The 19,413-nt window shown below is 36.3% G+C and overlaps 1 protein-coding gene across 5 annotated transcripts in view; it reads right to left on the bottom strand.

The window, feature by feature from the left end:
• Positions 1-18,182, bottom strand: part of LOC137021643 (ATP-binding cassette sub-family C member 10-like) — a 28,372-nt gene extending 10,190 nt beyond the window's left edge. Inside the window, exons 1-22 of one of the 5 annotated variants that reach the window (XM_067388404.1) lie at positions 18,098-18,182; positions 17,521-17,744; positions 15,273-16,644; positions 14,158-14,385; positions 13,855-14,011; positions 11,714-11,877; positions 11,427-11,506; positions 10,615-10,786; positions 10,416-10,514; positions 10,101-10,290; positions 9,898-9,972; positions 9,623-9,802; positions 9,378-9,507; positions 8,358-8,550; positions 7,741-8,084; positions 6,953-7,122; positions 6,353-6,513; positions 3,160-3,413; positions 2,706-2,851; positions 2,449-2,546; positions 2,243-2,355; positions 4-1,613 (exon numbers count right to left, since the gene is read on the bottom strand). In XM_067388404.1, coding sequence (XP_067244505.1) covers positions 1,472-1,613; positions 2,243-2,355; positions 2,449-2,546; positions 2,706-2,851; positions 3,160-3,413; positions 6,353-6,513; positions 6,953-7,122; positions 7,741-8,084; positions 8,358-8,550; positions 9,378-9,507; positions 9,623-9,802; positions 9,898-9,972; positions 10,101-10,290; positions 10,416-10,514; positions 10,615-10,786; positions 11,427-11,506; positions 11,714-11,877; positions 13,855-14,011; positions 14,158-14,385; positions 15,273-16,644; positions 17,521-17,708 — 4,656 coding nt within the window. In that variant the 5' untranslated portion in view covers positions 17,709-17,744; positions 18,098-18,182 and the 3' untranslated portion in view covers positions 4-1,471. Of the gene's footprint in view, positions 1-3; positions 1,614-2,242; positions 2,356-2,448; positions 2,547-2,705; positions 2,852-3,159; positions 3,414-6,352; positions 6,514-6,952; positions 7,123-7,740; positions 8,085-8,357; positions 8,551-9,377; positions 9,508-9,622; positions 9,803-9,897; positions 9,973-10,100; positions 10,291-10,415; positions 10,515-10,614; positions 10,787-11,426; positions 11,507-11,713; positions 11,878-13,854; positions 14,012-14,157; positions 14,386-15,272; positions 16,645-17,520; positions 17,745-18,097 lie in introns of those variants that run through there. The other 4 variants (XM_067388405.1, XM_067388402.1, XM_067388401.1 and 1 more) reach the window with 4 other exon arrangements.
• Between the last annotated feature and the right edge of the window lie 1,231 nt (positions 18,183-19,413).

Genomic DNA, 19,413 nt, shown 5'->3' with positions numbered 1-19,413 from the left:
CACCTTATTAACCACACCCTCTGTTTTAAACATGCGTAATCACAAAGGTACCAGGTGCTCCCATGATCATCTGCAAGGACACATATTTTGATAGACTGTTCAACTATAATTTGATTGTCTTAATTCAATGAAACAGGCTCCAAAAACAATCCAATTACTAACTACAATCTACAGTATATGATCTATTTTATATGCACAAAACTTCTCTTTTCTATTTCACAAATCTAATCATAAATTAAAGGTACAGGATCTGAAAATGTGAATCAGAAGCATTATTTTCAATATGCAGTACTAGTCAGTAGGAATTTGTTGATATAGCAGTTCCCAAGGAAATAACGTTAAAGTACTTTTTCATTTAAATAACTGTGCCGTGTAACCATCCCTGTGCAATACTTATCATTTTAATATACAACTTAAATGCAATTTGTAATATGAATACATTTAATCATTCATAAACTACAGTAAAAACATGATTAAATCAGCATAACGTGCAAGCGCTGCATAGTCATTCATAACAGAAACAGATGCACCTGCTTTAAATTCAAACTTTACTTTCAGTACTATACAGTCTTTTTACACAAAATAGTAAGGTCAAAGGTACCGCTGTAAACTTTAACAGCAAAGAAAAGCCTTACCTTGTATCCCATGAGCTTTTAAATCCTTGTTCGGTATCAGCAGTGATAATGTGCTATGCTGAAGACAGTTTCCACAGGATGAGACCGTGTTTATCTCTGTTCCCTTCGTACTGTTTATGGAATTCTCATTGCAGAAAGTAATACACTTCAAGAGTGGACAAACTGGTTTAACCTCAAGCTCACAGATCTGGCCAAACACATACCTTATAAAACTTCAGCATCGCTGACTGTTCTGTATTGGAGGCAGGGTGACATAACAATAACAAACCTCTCCCTAATTCTAGAACGATGAGAGGAAATCAAAAGGAATGGGTTAAAAAAAAAAAAAAAAAAGTTTTAACTATGCACACATGTACTCCCATATGACTCATGACTTGGGAAACTGTACAAGGTGTAGTCACTCTCACTCGTGTTATCTGGGTGGAGATGGCTTTAATGAAACCAATTATGTATTGTGAATTCTCAGAAGACATCATGTGTTCAAACCACATAACTAAATATTAGAACGCAGTGAGACTCACACACCCGAGTTTGCAAGAATGAAAAAAAAAAAAAGTTTTTTTACCTGTTAGAAGAGGGAAAATTACTTTGACCAGATCCTCTTGAAAACCAATGAAAAAAAATATATATATATATATATAAACCTGAAACAGACAAATAACTAAAAAAAAAAAAACATTTACTTCTACATTTTCATCCTTACAAATGTGACTATTTATAAAACAAACCATTTTCCCTGAGTTTTACATTGTTCTACATGGCAAAACATGATATAAACTACAGGTATTTGCACATATGCAATAGCCATTCATTAGACTTCAACAACATTCTTTTTTTTAAACTTGCTCTTCCCCTCCACGTAAGAGTTTCTGAAAAACAGAGTCCTCTCTTTGGCACAAAGCAGCAGGGCTGTCAAACTCCACCACCTTCCCAGCATGCATCACCAGTACTCTGTCAGAGTCCATGATTGTATTCAGTCTGTGGGATAAGAAAGACTAGGTTGGGTTGTATGGCAACAGAAATGTTCTTGACAAATAAACAAAAGAAGGTAGAAGGGAAAAAAAAGGTTTTGTTTCTTTGAGTGCTATCAATCAGACACCAAGACACCCTAAAAAATAAATTAACTTCAATCTGACATTAACAACTTCTTAAAGCAGTGATGAACTCGTCATTTTCTGTGGCAGCTTCACTTAAACTTAATCATGCACTAACTAGAAAATGCCTGCTATGTTTGTTAAATATAAATGTGTTATAAATATATGTTATAAATGTGGCTGTTCAGTACAAAGGTTAACAGAGATAATTCTGGTAACTTGAAGGTATTAACAATCATAAAAGAGAGTTAAATATACTTTTACAATGTGAACATGACAATCTTTCTTGTCAGTTTAATTTAATAAATGGCTCACAAAACTATTCGCTTGGGTGTGACTGCGTTTAGAATTTAACTGAAAATCAGTTCCGCATCACTAAAGAAACGTTGAATAAAGGGATTCCCTTCTTTTTTTATTCAATAAAACAACAGTATCAAGTTTGATTAAAAAAAAAATTAAAAAATTCAAACACTTAAGTATAAATCATATGTAAACGTAAATGCAGTTTGTGACCTGTGGGCGATGGTAAGAACTGTTTTATCCTTGAATTTTTCTCTGATAGTTTTTTGTAGAAGCATGTCAGTCTTCTGGTCGACACTTGCTGTGGCCTCATCAATGCATAAAATCTATTGGACCATAAAGGAACAATACAGCACATAGTTAAGATAAGAGGGAATAAAAGATTTTTGTTTGAAATTCTTTATACATTAGTTTTATACATTAGCTTCTGTAAGCAGAGCACGAGCAAGACACAGCAGCTGCCTTTGGCCCACAGACAGAGACTTTCCCCTCTCTCCAACCTCTGAATCCAGGCCACCTGTAATGGTATAGACAGACATAGCAAAAATAAATAAAGAAAAATTCAATTAATATAAAAACTGAAAGCATTTTCTCATGCCATAGATAAATCCTTTCAGAGAAGATGGATTTGAATTGAACAAGCTGAACACAGCAATCGAAGATGATCAACTCTCACCAATCCTTTGTACTACATCTCCCAGGTGGCATTGCTCAAGAACGTCTAGCAACCGGAAGTCTGGATGATGGCCATGGGGATCAAGGTTCTCCCGCACTGAACTAGAGAAGAGGAAGGGATCCTGAGGAATGATGGCCAGCTTTGATCTATATAGGGCAAAACAAACAAAACAAATACTTGCTTGAATGCAGACTTAAAGTCTACTGCACTGAGAACTCCTTGAACAAACACTGAAAAGCTGAGGTTCAAAATCTACTTTTAATCTGGAACTTCTTTCTGAAAGTTTGAGAATTTTGAAAAAAATAAAACAAAAACAAGATTTGTGAAGTACATTTCTAGACTATTTCTAGATAATTTGTCAAATAAACACATTTTTTGACTATCTGAAATTCTTTCTTGCAAATATATGTGAAATGTACATTGGTGTCAAACAAACAGTGACTGTAACACTTACCGTAAGTTACTAAGCCTGACTGAGCTGATGTCAACTCCATCCAACAGTATTTGACCCTGGTTTAGCTCCACCATACGGAATAGGGAAAGGAATAACGAGGATTTCCCCGAGCCTGTACGTCCCACTATGCCAACCCTCTCACCTGGTAATACTTCCAAGCTGACCCCATCAAGAGCGTTGGGCAAACCTGGCCGGTACGCCAACACTGCACCCACAAACTCAACTCTGCCCTTTTCAGGCCACGAGTCTAGAACCTGCAAATGGTATAGTTTCAGGCTAAGGTTGTGATTTACAATTTAAGAACATTTTTCAATGTTTTATATAGGGTCTCCCAACCAGGAGGTTGTGATAGGAGTACAAAAACTTCTTGATATATATTATATATACACAGTCAAACCAAAATTTATTCAGACACCTTGAACATTTCATTCATTATTACAGTTTATTCTACAGTTTAAAAAATGGTAATAAAACATGACAAGATCTCAGAGTTAAACTGTGTCAGAAAAAAAATAATCTTAATTATGTCAGACAACATTTAAGCAAAACATTGTCAGGTCAAAGTGTCTGAATAATTTTTGTTCCCAGATTTTTTATCAGTTTTACTGGTAGTCCACTGCATGAAGAATCTTTTTTGGTATAATGTCACACAGTCATAATGTCATACACAGTGCACAACACAACACAAAAACAATTTCCAAAATGTTGACAAGACAAGTTTTATATAACATCTGTTTAACTTATAACATGAAAGTAAGGTTAATAATATAACTTAGAGAACTAAATTTTCAGTTTTACTCAAATTAGGGTGATGCGAAAATGAGTACACCCCTCTCTGGAGCAAAGCTAAATTTTAGACTACAAATGTCTAATTGAACAAGAATTCAACCACAGGTGAGTCTAATTATTCATTACACAGGTGTACAGCAGACAGTTGCTTATAAAAGGGTGTTAAAACCCCTTCCCATTTCATGCTGTCAGCAATGGCACCACATGGAAGAGAATGTCACATGAACTGAGAAAGAAAATAATTTCTTTACACCAGAAATGTGAAGGCTACAAGAAGATCAGCAAAGCTTTACTTATCAGTCAGAATACTGTAGCAAAAGTGGTACAAACAATTAAAAAAGATGGAACTGCAACCATATCACAGAGACGTCCAGGTCATCCACGGAAGTTAACAACTCGACAGGAGCTTTTTCTGATGAGAAGGGTTGAAGAAAATCGGCATGCAAGTTCACTGCAGTTATCTAAAGAAGTAGAAAGCCAAACTGGGGTGACTATTTCCTGTGACACAATACAGCGTACACTGCAGAGGAATAGCATGCATGGGTGCCGTCCAGGAAAGAAGCCTTTCCTAAAGCCTAGGCACAAAAAAGCCCGTCTAGAGTTTGCCAGGGCCCATGCTGACAAAGATGAAGACTACTGGGACTCTATACTCTGGAGTGATGAGACCAAGATAAATGTTTTTGGAACTGATGGCTTCAAAAACTGTATGGTGTCGCAGAAAAGAGAAAAAAGCATGGTGCCTACAGTGAAACATGGTGGTGGCAGTGTCCTTATGTGGGGCTGCATGAGTGCTGCTGGTGTCAGGAGCTGCATTTCATTGATGGCATCATGAATTCACAGATGTACTGCTCTATACTGAAAGAGAAGATGCTACCATCACTCCGTGCCCTTGGTTGTCATGCACTTTCCAGCATGAAAATGATCCTCAACACACATCTAAGGCCACTGTTGGATTTCTGAAGAAGAACAGGGTGAAATGGATTCAGTGGCTCCTGATCTGAACCCAATCGAACACCTATGAACACCAATCGAATTCTGAAGAGACAAGTTGAGCATCACTATCCATCCAGCATCCAGTCTCTAAAAGAGGTCATTCTTGAAGAATGGAAAAAGATGTTGCAAAATGTCGCCAACTTGTTCATTCCATTCCTAGAAGAGTTGGTGCTGTCATTAAAAATCATGGAGGCCATACAAAGTACTAGATGTAGTAGTTTTTGCTGTGGGGTGTACTCATTTTTGCATCACCCTAATTTGAGTAAAACTGAAAAATGTGTAATCTAAGTTATATTATTAACCTTACTTTCATGTTATAAGTTAAACAGATGTTATATTAACAGATGTTATATTATTGTGTCGAGTGCGGAAGCTAATATAGTGCGCTTACTGCAATGACATGGAGGCGCCAGCATGATCACTGGCATTTTTTATGATAACAGCGGAAACAACTTAACTCTGTCATTTTTTGTCAACCAGATAAGAGTAATACATAATTTGAAACTGGGTCTAATTTTATTTGTGTAAATTCACAATATCAAGAAAACAATGTGCCTTTATAAAATAAAGAAAACAAACATGATGCACTTTCTGCCATCTCTGTCTCCATGAACTAAGCACGTCACAAAAATTAACCAATGAAAACTCAGCGTATAGGCTACATGCCTCACAAATATGAGAAACATATCTATAGAAAGCTTGAAAAGAAATACTCTCTGCTTATGTAATCTGTATGAAATGTGCATTTCTCTCTAGGCACGAGATGGTGAGGCAGCTTCAACACCTTCATCTTTGCAGCCGACAATGACTCAGAAAACACTAGTTTATTAATAAATAATAAAAATGTGTCCTTGCTATTTTTTTCCAGACACATTCATAATCATTACTTTTGTCTGCGTTTTGCGGCAAGCTTTATGCATGAGCTTGAGTGCGGAATAGGCTATATTACGCATATATAATGTTAAATGCTCATTATGGTTTAGTATTCTCCTCAGTATATATTTAATAATTAATATAAATGTGCGATTAGTTGAACAACTAATAGTCAACTAGAAAATTCTTTAGTCGGGGGCAGCCCTTATATATATCACAACAGTGGAAGGAAAAGTGGTGTTATTTAAATTTATTATAAATTATGAATTAAATAAAAATAAACTAAATTAAATTTTAAAAAATTAATTATATACAAAATTGTATCATTCTATTTTCCAATATGTTTATTGAAAGGTAAGACTAATACTAATCAAATAAAAAGGTTTGAAACAAAAACGCTGAAAAAGGTTTTGAAAAAAATAAAAAATAAAATAAATTAATGATAATAATAAAAAAAATAATAAAAAAATAAAATAAAATAAAAAAAAATCACAGCTTGTCCCGATTCAGTTTTCGGGCTAAAGATCAGTCCTCTAACCTCAATGCTGGCTTGTTGAGGCTCCTGCGGGATATTGGTGGAATACTCTTCGGTACGCTCAATGCTCACCAACTGCATCTCAGTCTGCGCAAAGCTGAAAATCAGTCCAGACAGCAGGTTGGTGATGGATAGTGCATAGGACAGAGACAGACCTACCAGACCTGACAGAACAGAGAAGAGTCAAGATTTTACTACTTCAAATTTCAATTTCTTAAAACCATTTTAAATGCCTTATGGTTAAACCGGACAATGATCTTATGAACATGACAAGTTGAGCGGAGTTTCCTAAATGTCCCATTAGAGACCAGTGAAGTACGTCAATCTGTCTGTGTCTGCTGCACAAGCCAGTAATTGACATGGCTTTTCAGATGATTTGATGTTGTTTTGAAAAATAGTAATGATACAGAAATAACAATTACTTAACAATGTTCAGGAACAGATCTATTTTTGTTTGTACAGTTAGCACATGTTTCCCATCAGAGAATGTTCTGAATGCTCTGTTGACCATGGCAGTCTGACATGAAGCTAAAACCATTTTAATTCACTGTGGTAAAATGTCTAAAATGTCAATTTATACTCTTATCTCATAAAGAGGTTAACCTGGATCGATGGATTTGAGCTGATGCTGGATCACAGCGATCACGCCGATGCCAGTTACTACAGCAACACCAATCATCTGGAGCCGAATGTCCAGCCACTGCATGGCAGCATTACTGTTGAAGAGACATCGCTGATTCTGTTCTAGACGCCTCTCATTCTCCTCCTCAAATCTGCTCTCAAACACATAAAAATACAGTTTTATTCAGGATTACAATCACTGTTAGGCAATTAACAAATCTGAGGTAGTATTCAATGTTCACCTCATCAGGTAGATCATTTAATCAGTAATTAGTATTGGGAGAACTTATAACACTGAACAATGTTTGTTTGTTTCATTAAAAAACAATAAATGAAAAATATTTGTTGTAAGGGTGAATCTCCCTGTCAGTAAAATGTCCAGGTCATATTTCACCTCAAAGTCAAATGACTGTGTTATATTATTATATATATATATATATATATATATATATATATATATATATATATATATATATATATATATATATATATATATATATATATATAAAAACAATGACAAATGTTTTAAATGTAAAATGATATAATTTTCTGTACTGATTTTAATTTAGCCATGAAAATGTCACAATGCAAAAAGTAAAATAAAATACTAAAAAAAAAAAAAAAAATAATAATAATAATAATAATAATAATAATAATTTATGGTCAGAAAAGGACCTATTTTATTTATGCAAAATGCATTTTTAAATTTCTCAGAAATTACCCTTTGTAATTTAAATGATTTGAGAAAAAAGTACAGCTAGTTTTCATACCTGGTAGTGTGTCCACTGGCCCGCACTGTGGACAGGCCGCTGAGGGTTTCTGAGAAGTGTGAATACACTGGAGAGAGAGTGAGGCTACACAGGCGTTTCAGTTCACGGGACGAGTGACGATAAAAACATTGAGTTTGGTAGTAGAGAACCCCCAGAGGAACCAAAGGAAGTAGCACCCAAGGCAACCCATAGGTCATGACGACAAGCATCCCAAGCAGCCCAAACACATTGGCCAGGAGAATGTTTAAGACAAAGGGGAGAGAGTCATCCACACTATAAATATCTGAGGAAAATCGATTCAGGATGCGACCCAAGGGTGTAGTGTCAAAAAACGTCATAGTGGCCTAGAATGGGAGAAGAATATGAATAATGTAAATATACACATTTAAAAAAAAAAACATTATACATTTTTATATATTATAATAATTACAATGATTTAAATATTATTATTATATTACATTTTTAGATTATATTTTACAATTGTATTCAGGTACAAAATATTAAACCAAGTGACATCTGCAAACAAATGAGACACTTTACACATTTTAGCAATTACTTTTAATCAACTGGGCTTAGTAATAACTCACAATCAGAGAATAAGAGACAACGATCATTACCTTAAGCACACTAGACAGAAGTCTCTTATGAACGACAGTAGCAGCACAGATTGCTCCATAGGCAAAGAGAAACGCACGGGCAGCTGTAAATACAGTGTTCGCTGCCGCCAGAGATCCATACACAGTCATGTAAAACTTCAGCTCAGAGCTCATATTTCCAGAAGCCTCTGAACCTCTGTCAGGTGCATGAAATCTGATAAGAGTTAGAGTAAACAGAGATAATTCAGTCAAGACAAGTTGAATGAGTTCCAACTGTGACGAAATATATCTACCTAAAAGAGAACATTATAAAAGACATAAAATAAGATTTTTTACATTAATTTAAATGAGATATACAGACTCCAAATAAACATTCCTATGTTTTACATGTTATTTTCATGTCAGATGCAAATTGTCAAATAAAACTATATTTGGGGGGAAAAACATGAAATTTTAGTATTAGTACAATAGTAGTCCTATTGCTTTGGAAAATATGTAATTATACAATGTTCTGCCTTTTTAAAAGGTTAAGTCATTATTACTCTTAATTTACTTTTCTTTGACTTTATTGTTCATACTTTATAGTCAGTAATATTTCTTTTAAAGAAATTAACACTTATTTTAAATAAATGTTGTTCTTTCTTTGGATCAAAGAATCCAGAAACAAATATATCAGTTTCCACAAAATATTAAACAGCACATTTGTTTTCAACATTGATAATTATAAGAAATGTTTTTTAGAACCAAATCAGCATATTGGAATTATTTCTTAAGGATCATGTGACACTGAAGATTGGAGTAATGATGATGAAAATTAAGCTTTGCTATCACAGCAATAAATTAAATTTTACAGTTATTTTAAAATATAATAATATTTCACAATATTACTGTTTTACTGTATTTTTTTGTTCAATAAATGCAGCCTTGGTGAGCAGAAAAGACATCTTTTAAAAACATTAAAAAAAATTCTTAATGACCCCAAACTTTTAAATGGTAGTATAAATAATAGAAAAGAAAAAAATTATGAAACATTTAACTCACATAAGTCTCTCAGAAGAGAGGAAAGTCAGAGTTAAGAGTGGATCAGCTGACAGTGACACCAGCTCAGTCGTATTGTCCTTCATATGTGAAATCCAGTGAGAGAGCCACCAGTCGGACACATTTTTGGTGACTGTATATAGCAAAATCAAATTATTGATTGTACAGTAAATCTACTAGCGATTTTTTAATATTACATACATTTCTTTTATAATGCATACAGCTCATATTGATATAGTTTTTAGTACCTTGCATTAGCAAAAGAGAGAGCAGAACAGCTACAGCCATGCATCCACCCACTGCTCTCCAATAGGAGCAGTACACAGCCCAGGACAGCTTGCCCATTTGTTTCTGCTCCTCCCCAAACATCTTTAGCTCAGATTCTAGCTCCGGCTCATTGGCCTCCTCTTCCTCTCTGCCTATAGCATCTGGGAAAGAAGGTTTGTTTGCGAAATCACAGTTGAAGTGCACTAACAAAAAAAATGGAAATGGTTCACTCACTAAATTTAAAAAGCATCAGTACCTTTCTCCTTAGCATTGCTGTCGTTCTTGCTGTCTTTAGGGGCTTTTACCAGAGAAAGGACTTCATTTGGTGTCCCTTAACCACAGAAACAGACAAAGCAGAGAGTTTTATTAGTAAATGCATTAGTTAATGCATTAACAAACTAACAAAGTTCCTGATTTTCGACATAGTAAACAGCCCCTATGCCTGGTGATGGTTGGTACCTGTTTTTACAATCATCCCATTGTCCATCAGCACCACCACATCTGCCATATCCACAAACTCTATCCGATGAGTACAAAGAATTCTGGTCTTGTTTTTGAGAATTCCCAAGATGCACTTCTCCATGAGATGATGGGCAACATCAGCATCCACAGCTGCTAAAGGATCATCTAGCAAATAGATTTCTTTATCCTGAAATATGAAATGCACTATAAATACACACATCTTATTTCTGCTCAAATCTGTATGTACTTTCTATTTGAGCCTTTTAGAGCATCAAGCAATCATCTTATCTAACATTAAAAAAAACCTTGCACCATATAAACAGCCCGGGCCAAAGCGAGGCGGCTTTTCTGTCCTCCGCTCAGAGTCATACCGTTCTCTCCCACCTCTGTCTGATCACCACCAGGCAAGATCTGAACAAAACAGCACAGTTCAGTGTCAGTTACAACTTTCCATAGATTTCAATCAAGCAATTCATGGGAAAAACTGCATGCAAAATAAAGTTACGCCCACATTTAGGTCATCAGCAAGGGCACAGGCCTCAATCACAGCTTGATAGAACATGCTGTCAAAGTCCCTGCCAAAAAGAATGTTGTCTTGCACAGTTGCATGCTGGATCCACGGCTCCTGGACGGCCAATCCAAATCCCTGCTCTCTTCCCTGAACAGATACTTCCCCTCCACACCTATATAAGACAAAAGCACAAAATCAATATGCAAAAAATAAATGCAAATAATCAATAAATGCAAAAATTAATGAGGGTTTTAAATATCAATATTTATAAATATTTAAATATAAATGTATTCTGCATGGATGTATTAAATTGATCAAAAATGACAGTAAAGGAAAAAAAAAGACATTTATGAAACAAAAGATTACTATTTGAAAAGAAAATGCTGTTCTTTTGAACTTTCAATCTATCAAATAATCCTGAAAAAAGTATCACGATTTTCATAAATGTTTCTTGAGCAGGAAATCAGCATATTAGAATGATTTCTGAAAGATCATGTGACAATGAAGACTGCAGTAATGGCTGCTGAAAATTCAGCTTTGACATCACAGGAATAAATTACATTTTAAAATATATTCAAATAGCAAACAGTTATTTTTAATTGTAATAATATTTCACAATATTACAGTTTTTCCTGTAATTTTGATCAAATAAATGCCGCCTTGGTGAGCATTAGAGATTTCTTTCAAAAACATTAAAAAAAATCTTACACTCCAAATTTGTAAACTGTAGTGTAAATAGTTCAACTTAAAACCGCCTTTAAGAGTTATTTAATAAATATATTGTTTTGGTATATTATATTATGAATTAGTACCTGGTAAGCTCTCCTGTTATGGCAGCCAACAGGGAACTTTTCCCACAACCAACTTTTCCCACCACAGCCACCAGTGAGCCCTGGAGCCAGAAAGCAAAGACATTTACAAACTAACATACTTTTTAATTATTCAAACTTGCAACAATAAAAAAAAAAAAAAATTGAAGCAACCAAAACAAGTTCTGAAAGGAGAATTCTCTCTCTAAATATTGATCAAAGTGAAACAATTGAGCTACTGATGATCCAACCAAAGCACAAAGACTAACTGCTCCTGCTGCAGCACATACCCTTTTAACACTGAGATTGAGTGCATGCAGATAAAAGCTGTGTGGTGGTGACCCATCTTCTGTCTTGTCATCAGGTACACTGACAGAACCTGGATCCTCTGACTGCTTCCAGGAGAAACTCGCCTGGTCCATCCGAACAGCTGACAGAGGGTCCTCAGGACACACTGCAGAAAAATAATGACAGATATGAAATGAACTAATTAAAGGTGCTAAAGAGGATGTTTTTTTTATACATTTTTGCAATATTACTTGAAACTGTCTTTACTAATTGATAAAAGACTATTTATTAGGTGCACTGAAAGGAATAATATTAATATACATCATCTGTGCACGAGGTAGGGCCTTAAAAACATCAGCCAATCGTTTACACAATACGTTCCTTGTGAGAGACGTGCGAAGATTGGCCCTCTGGCTCGTCAGTCACTGCCATGACGTTCCTTGTGAGAGACGAGCACGGCTGCGCGCTCCAGTAACTTTCCACACTCCACAGGCGCCTCATGCAATGTTTTTGTCCGGAGACAGGAGTAACAACTGCAGATTATGAGTTAGCTGCGGTGAGTCCGACATAATGAATCCACTAACACGACACAGCGAATACTGGTGGTAAACAAACACTCGTGTTCCAATACGAGTGTTTACGAGTTTGGGAGGCGTTCCTTCGAAGGAGGGGGTTTGTTCTTACACATGCGCTCATTTCAAAAACTCAGTAACAGTCTTTGGTTTCTCAGTCGACGAAAAGATCCTCTTTAGCACCTTTAAGTTTATTAATCAATGTTTCATGTATATTATTAATTATATTAATTTTCCATGCATAAAGAGTTTCATTTAGGTGAATTTCATAACTGTGTTCAAATGATGAAAGTAATACGAAAACAAAAACATTGATGAATCAGAATAATGATTCCCAAACTTTTTTGACATTCTATTTCTTGAACATTTTCCCTTTGACCTCTATTTACTTGAAGTATTCTATTTCAGGTATTTTATTTTAGTTATTTTCTTTATTTCAGTAATTTATTTCATGTTAATGGTTCTCTAACAATATTTAAAGGATTAGTTCACTTTCAAATGAAAATTACCCCAAGTAGGTGTATATAACTTTCTTCTTTCTGATGAACACAGTTGGAGAAATATTGATAAATATCATGACGCATTCGAGCTTTATAATGGCAGTGATAGGGATCCACATCCATCCATCATAAACGTACTCCACACAGCTCTGGAGGGTTAATAAAGGCCTTCTGAAGTGAAGTGATGTGTTTGTGTGTTGTTATGAAGTTATGAAAAATAATAAAATAAGTAAAAAAAATATCTAGCTTCTGCCCGACCACCTTCCATATATAAATTACACAGAAACTGTAAACTGGCATCACGTCAGTTAAGTTTTTGACGCAAGTTGAATAGGGAAGGTGTAGGACATAACGTAAGCTTTTTGAACTGCAAGAGTTTTTACACTTTCTTCGTAAGTAGAATACAAAAGGTGGAAGCTAGATTTTTTTAGTTCATAAGTTGGTAAATATGGATATTTTTTTACACAAATGCATCGCTTTTCTTCAGAAGGCCTTTATTAACCCCCCGGACCGGAGCCATGTGGAATACACTTTTATGATGGATGGATGTGGATGGAGACACTTTCTTCAGCTTCATACTTGTTGATCCTCATTCACTGCCGTTATAAACCTCAGATGTGTCAGGATATTTATTAATATTTCTCTGATTGTGTTCATCAAAGAAGAAAGTCATATACACCTAGGATGGCTTGAGGGTGAGTAAAGCTTGGGCTAATTTTCATTTGAAAGTGAACTAATCCTTTAATGGTCAAAAAAAAGAAAAGAAAAAGAAAATATTTAATCTTTTTTTGTCAGTGTTTTATTTTTATTGTTTTTTGTTTTATTTTGTTTTTTACAATTATTTATTTAAATCTTTCATTTTAATTAATCATTTCAAACAATTATTATCTTTTCATCAACAGAAATAAGGTTCTGCATCAAAATAAAGTTTTCCAGAGAGCCATGTAACAATGGTACAATCAATGAGAGAAACATAAAATAACACCAGACATGTGGATTTGTGTTATGTCACCCTGCCATTTTTGGGTTGTGCTATGGATTATTTTAACCATTCAGAAACAAGTCAGGTACCTTGAGTGTAATAGACAGTGAGGTCCTGATCCTGTAGCGTGAGGAAGCGCTGAATACGGTCTAATGACACTTTAGCTTCCAGTGTTCCATTCAGCACCCAGGGAAAGGCATTGAGAGGAAGAATGAGCATTCCCACAAGAGCCAGAGTGCTAAACACCTGCCAAGAAAAATATAAAATGCAGGGAAGGTGTAGAACAATATTTAGACATTTAATTTAACACAGAGCAGACTCTGTTCCCTTTTTAAGAAACATTCTAATCTGTGGTATACACTTATGCTCCTTTTAAAGTGTGACCTACACACCTTTGCAGCAGTGAGATCGTTTCCCAGCATGACGTATGTGATGAAGGTGAGGATAGAGATGACCACGGGCAGAGCAGCCCAGGTGTACACACATACAGCATCCAGGTACTTCAGAACTTTCAGGTGATGTAGCTCTTTTTTACGGGCCTCCGCAATCTTTTGAGTGAAGTGCTCCTCCCAATTATAGTACTTCAGGACCCGAATTCCAAAGAGTATTTCTGTCATTAGCTTGAGACAAAACACATCAGATATTTGATTATCCACTGGAAGCTACTACTCAAAGGTCCTCCATCGTCCACAACAATATGCAAATTCCCCATGACTTTCTATTATGTCTTATTGTAAGTCATAGTAGAGTTAAAAGTAGTGATTGGGTTTGGGGTTGGTAAGATTTTTACGTTTTTGAAAGTTAAGCAACATTGATACAGTTAAGCAACATTAATGATAATAAAAATGTTTCTTGAGCACCACATCAGTATATTAGAATGAGTTCTAAAGGATCATGTGACATTAAAGACTGGAGTAATGTTGAAAATTTGGCTTTTCCATAACAGGAATACAGTAGATTTCAAAATATATGAAAATAGATAACGGTTATTTTTCAAATTATATTAGTTATGAATGGGAGAAATTGCAATATGGCAGAATACGTCCCGCCTTCTAAGTAAAAGAGCCAATCGCTGATTGATAAAGTCATGCGATACTGCAGCTGCCTTTAAAGGCTCTGGTTCCCATAGAAAACTGAGACTCGCGCTTAGGACTGCACATGCACGTTGGCTCATCTAGCCTGAAAGAAATAGCTATTTTAATGCTATTTGAGCATAAGAAACAACATTTATGGGACAAGTCATGTCAAATTTTTTTTGCTGGTTTGAAATATGTCATTTAATTGTGAGTTTGCCAAGCAGAAATTTCAGGATTCCCCCATTCAAATAGAGAGGACCTGGTCTTGGATACCCGAAATAGCTGCCCGGAGGCATTGCAAATATGACCGCAGAGTGAACAGACTTTCCTTGAATGGGACTTTGATGGTAGTGCAATTACTTAAAGCCAAATTCAAAGAACAGATAAAAATATTACAGATTATTAGATTAACATATCAAAAACAGTCCCACCTTCACTCTCCCATCCTTGTGTAGCAGCATATGTTTATTGTTATCCAGAATTCGTGAAGCCAAGACTTTATTCAAAGGCACAAGCAGCACTGCCACGCCCACTCCGCCCAAGAAAGCCACGCCCACCTGTAGGTAAAGCAGGTAAAGTGCAAGGACAAACTGGAAGGGAAGACTCCAAACCTCATGAAAGCTGTTGAAGAAATTCACCACACGGTCCGTGTCTGTGCTCATGAAGTTGACAACCTCGCCCATGTTGAAGCGAGCCAGAGCAGACGCACTGACTTTTAGAGCTTTGCTGTATATGGTGGAAATCACAGCAGCCCGAGCCTCTAATGCAACCTTTGATACTTCATAAACAAAGACGTTTCTCAGCAAAGCAGCAAGAAAGGTACTAGCAAACAGCCCCACGGCACACCACACACCCTTGCTCAGTGGTGCCCCCTCTGTCTCCATAAAACCCACCAATTCACCGAGAAGCAGGGGTCCTGCAAAAGCTAGCATACTAGCTACTAACTTCAACACACCCAGCAGGTAGTAGCGTAGACCAAAGGCCTTGTGCAACACTTGCAGAAGTTTGACATCACGTTGTGTTCCACCTTCACATATCCTCTCTGGCTCAGCCTCACTCCAACAGTTGTCCTGCAGGTTTCCTCTTGGAAGTCTATCCAGTCTCTCAGGTTTTTCCTGGCCTCTTGGATAGAGACATTTCTGCCAACACTGGTAGAACCGGAGATTGACTGCTTTGGTACGTAGTCGATGTGGCAGCTGAAAGACGTCACATGGCCTCTCCAGCTCTCCGCGTTTACCTCGCTTCAGCAAAGGGTTCAGCCACAGGTAGAGGAGCCTGGACAGCCAGCTGCAGCCATCCTCAGCTACAGTCACCCCTTCATCGGGTTCAAAGGAGACAATCAAAGGAGCTACATCTTCTGCATTACAAGACAGAAGGTCCCTTTGAGTTCTGTAACAGGGAAAGATATAACCAAGCAAGTAGACCAGAACCAGAGCAGCCCTAGTTACTGTTAGAGCAAGACGGACCACCTGCAGAGGCTCTGAGAGTCCAAGGCGATTGATTTCTTGGATGTAGGCAGTGAGGATAAAAGCTAGATTAGGGATGGAGAGAATAAGCAGCACAGGAAGCACGGCAGGACCTCGAGTCCTTCTGTACACTGTCCTTTGTAAGGCCAAAACGGCCCCAAAATGAACCATCGAGGCCAGTATGCCACATCCATCGGCTAAGACATCCAGATAAATGTCTGGGGCCTGGAGCTTAAAAACCAGGAACAAGTCTCCGATAAACAAGAGAGCCAACAGCACGGTCGATGTGGTCCTGAAGCCCCAGCCAATGGGAAGGGAGGATACAATATGGGTAAGTCTGTGGGGAATAAAACAAGAATTATAATACATACACATATACATACAGTATATCTATAAAGATTGTTTGAAATTTTATTTGAAAGTAATTTGAAAAGTATTTGACCATCAATATAATTAACATATAATGAAAGATATAAAAACAAAATTTGGTCAGGACTTGATTTAACAACCTGTATTGACTGGATCATGACTAAAGTTGCGGTCACATTTGCAAAATGTTGGCTAAATTTTAGGGCAAAAAGGGTCTATCGTCTATAATTGCCGAAAGTGAAGAGCTGAAGTGCGGCTCACTTTTAAAACAATAATTTTTCTGTTGGTCATCTAGAACCTGTTGCGAAATTCGTTGAAAATGGTAAATATGACCGTCTCTTTAGAATAAGATTATATTTTGTGTTTTTATATGCAAGTAAACAAGGTCTATTTTGATTTCATGACATGTTGATTTTCACATTTACACTACCATTCAAAAGTTTAGGGGTTGGTAAGATTTTTTTATGTTTTTGAAAGAAACCTCTTATGCCCACAAAGGCCACATGTATTTGATAAAAATACAGTAAAAGAGTAATATTTTGAAGTTACTACAATTTCAAAGAACTGTGTTTGTCATGATAATATTTGCTGCTCAAGAAATATTTCTTATTAGTATCAATGTTGAAAACAATTTTGAAAACATAAAACAGGATCTGATAAAAGTTCAAAAGAACAGCATTAGTTTGAAAATGTTTTATAACATTATGTCTTTACTGTCACTGATCAATGTAATGCATCAGTGCTAAATGAAAGTATTAATTTATTTTGGGGAAAAAATCTTACTTATCCCAAATTTTTTAATGGTTGTGTATTTCAGCATAAGCCTTATATAATAAACACTCACCTGGGCACACTAATGTAACAGGCACTGATGATAGCAATAACAGCGTGCAACAGTGATCCCAACAGAAGCTGGTTGACACAGGGACTGATGGTGCCATTCTGCCACACAGGAAATGGTCTGTCTAAATTTGTGTGACAGAGCTCTGATATGAACTCAGCTGCTCCAAACACACCTGTATTTCCCCCCATGGCCCTTTGAAGACCCCTGAGGGCTGAAATAAGGTCCTAGGGCAAAAGGGTTTGGATGTGAAGTTCAGGAAAAGTGCATTGACAGCTCCTTACCTAACCAAACAAAACCTAGCGAGCAGCCTACCTGGGCAGCACCTATGTTGTCCAGACGTGCTGTCTGGGTAGGCTGCTCCCTAGGTTTTAAAACAGAGCCAATGTCATGTCTTAATAATTTTAGTCAGAATATTTTCTAATTAAGTTACTCTGTCAGACATACAATATGTTACAGCAACGGGCAGTGCATTTAAGTTTCTTGGTTGAAACAAATTATGTGACCTTATACATAGTAGGACGTGCTTTAGTTTCTGTCTACAATTCTGTAGTCAAGTAATATGAATTCTACTTCTTACCTGTGAGCAACCGGTAATGTTTTTATTCTCCAGGCATCTCGCACGTCAGCGCGGAGCGTGAAGCCAAACACTGCGAGTGGGTGAATCGCCTTCAAAATAAAGGTCCCCAAGCAACGTCATATTATCCAAGAATAACATCCAAAAATGTTAATAATTACTTATCTTAATGTATTTCCAAACCAGACTTTCTTTATTAACTGTAAGTAAATTAGGCAGAATGCCAAAGCTGCTCTTTTCCATACAATGAAAGTAAATGAAAATTGGGGCTGCAAGCTGTCAGATTCTAGAGTACAAAAAATAAATACAGATCAAATGACGAAGAAGTTAAAGGGTTAGTTCACCCAAAAATGACAATTCTGTCGTTTATCGTTCCACACCCGTAAGACCTTTGTTAATCTTCAGAACACAAATTAAGATATTTTAGTTGAAATCTGATGGCTCTGTGAGGCCTGCATAGTAAGCAATAACATTTCCTCTCTCAAGATCCATAAAGGTACTAAAAACACATCTAAATCAGTTCATGTGAGTACAGTGGTTCAATATTAATATTATAAAGCGACGAGAATATTTTTGGTGCGCCAAAAAACAAAACAAAATAACAACTTATATAGTGATGGCCCATTTCAAAACACTGCTTCAGGAAGCATCGGAGCATAATGAATCAGCGTGTCGAATCAGCTGTTCGGAGCGCCAAAGTCAAGTGATTTCAGCAGTTTGGCTGTTTGACACGCGATCTGAATCATGATTTGACACGCTGATTCATTATGCTCTGAAGCTTCCTGAAACAGTGTTTTGAAATCAGCCATAACTAAATAAGTCATTATTTTGGGGGGGGGTTTGGCGCACCAAAAATATTTTCGTCGCCTTATAATATCAATATTGAACCACTGTACTCACATGAACTGATTTAGGTGTGTTTTTAGTACCTTTATGGATCTCAAGAGAGGAAATGTCATTAATGGCTATGCAGGCCTCAGCCATCAGATTTCAGCTAAAATATCTTAATTTGTGTTCAGAAGATTAACAAAGGTTTTACGGGTGAGGAACAGCATGAGTGTAAGTAATAAATTACAGAATTTTCATTTTGGGTGAACTAACCCTTTAACTCATCTGCAGAAATGGGGTCATACAGTGTCCAAAAAGGCCCTTGACAACTTGTTAAATCCCTGAAGGATTGCCATGGCAATAAAGCTCATTATGATTTTAATTCTTCTTGTTGTATATATGATTGCATTTTTGAAATTTCTATTGTATTTATTAGTGCTATCTTGTAATTTGTTTATTTGTTCTTATTTTATTACTATGTTTGTTAGTCT

Source organism: Chanodichthys erythropterus, chromosome 6 (genome assembly GCF_024489055.1).
Source record: "Chanodichthys erythropterus isolate Z2021 chromosome 6, ASM2448905v1, whole genome shotgun sequence".
Taxonomy (NCBI): domain Eukaryota; kingdom Metazoa; phylum Chordata; class Actinopteri; order Cypriniformes; family Xenocyprididae; genus Chanodichthys; species Chanodichthys erythropterus.
The sequence above is the reverse complement of the archived record's forward strand: the minus strand, read 5'-3'. Positions and strand labels throughout refer to the sequence as shown.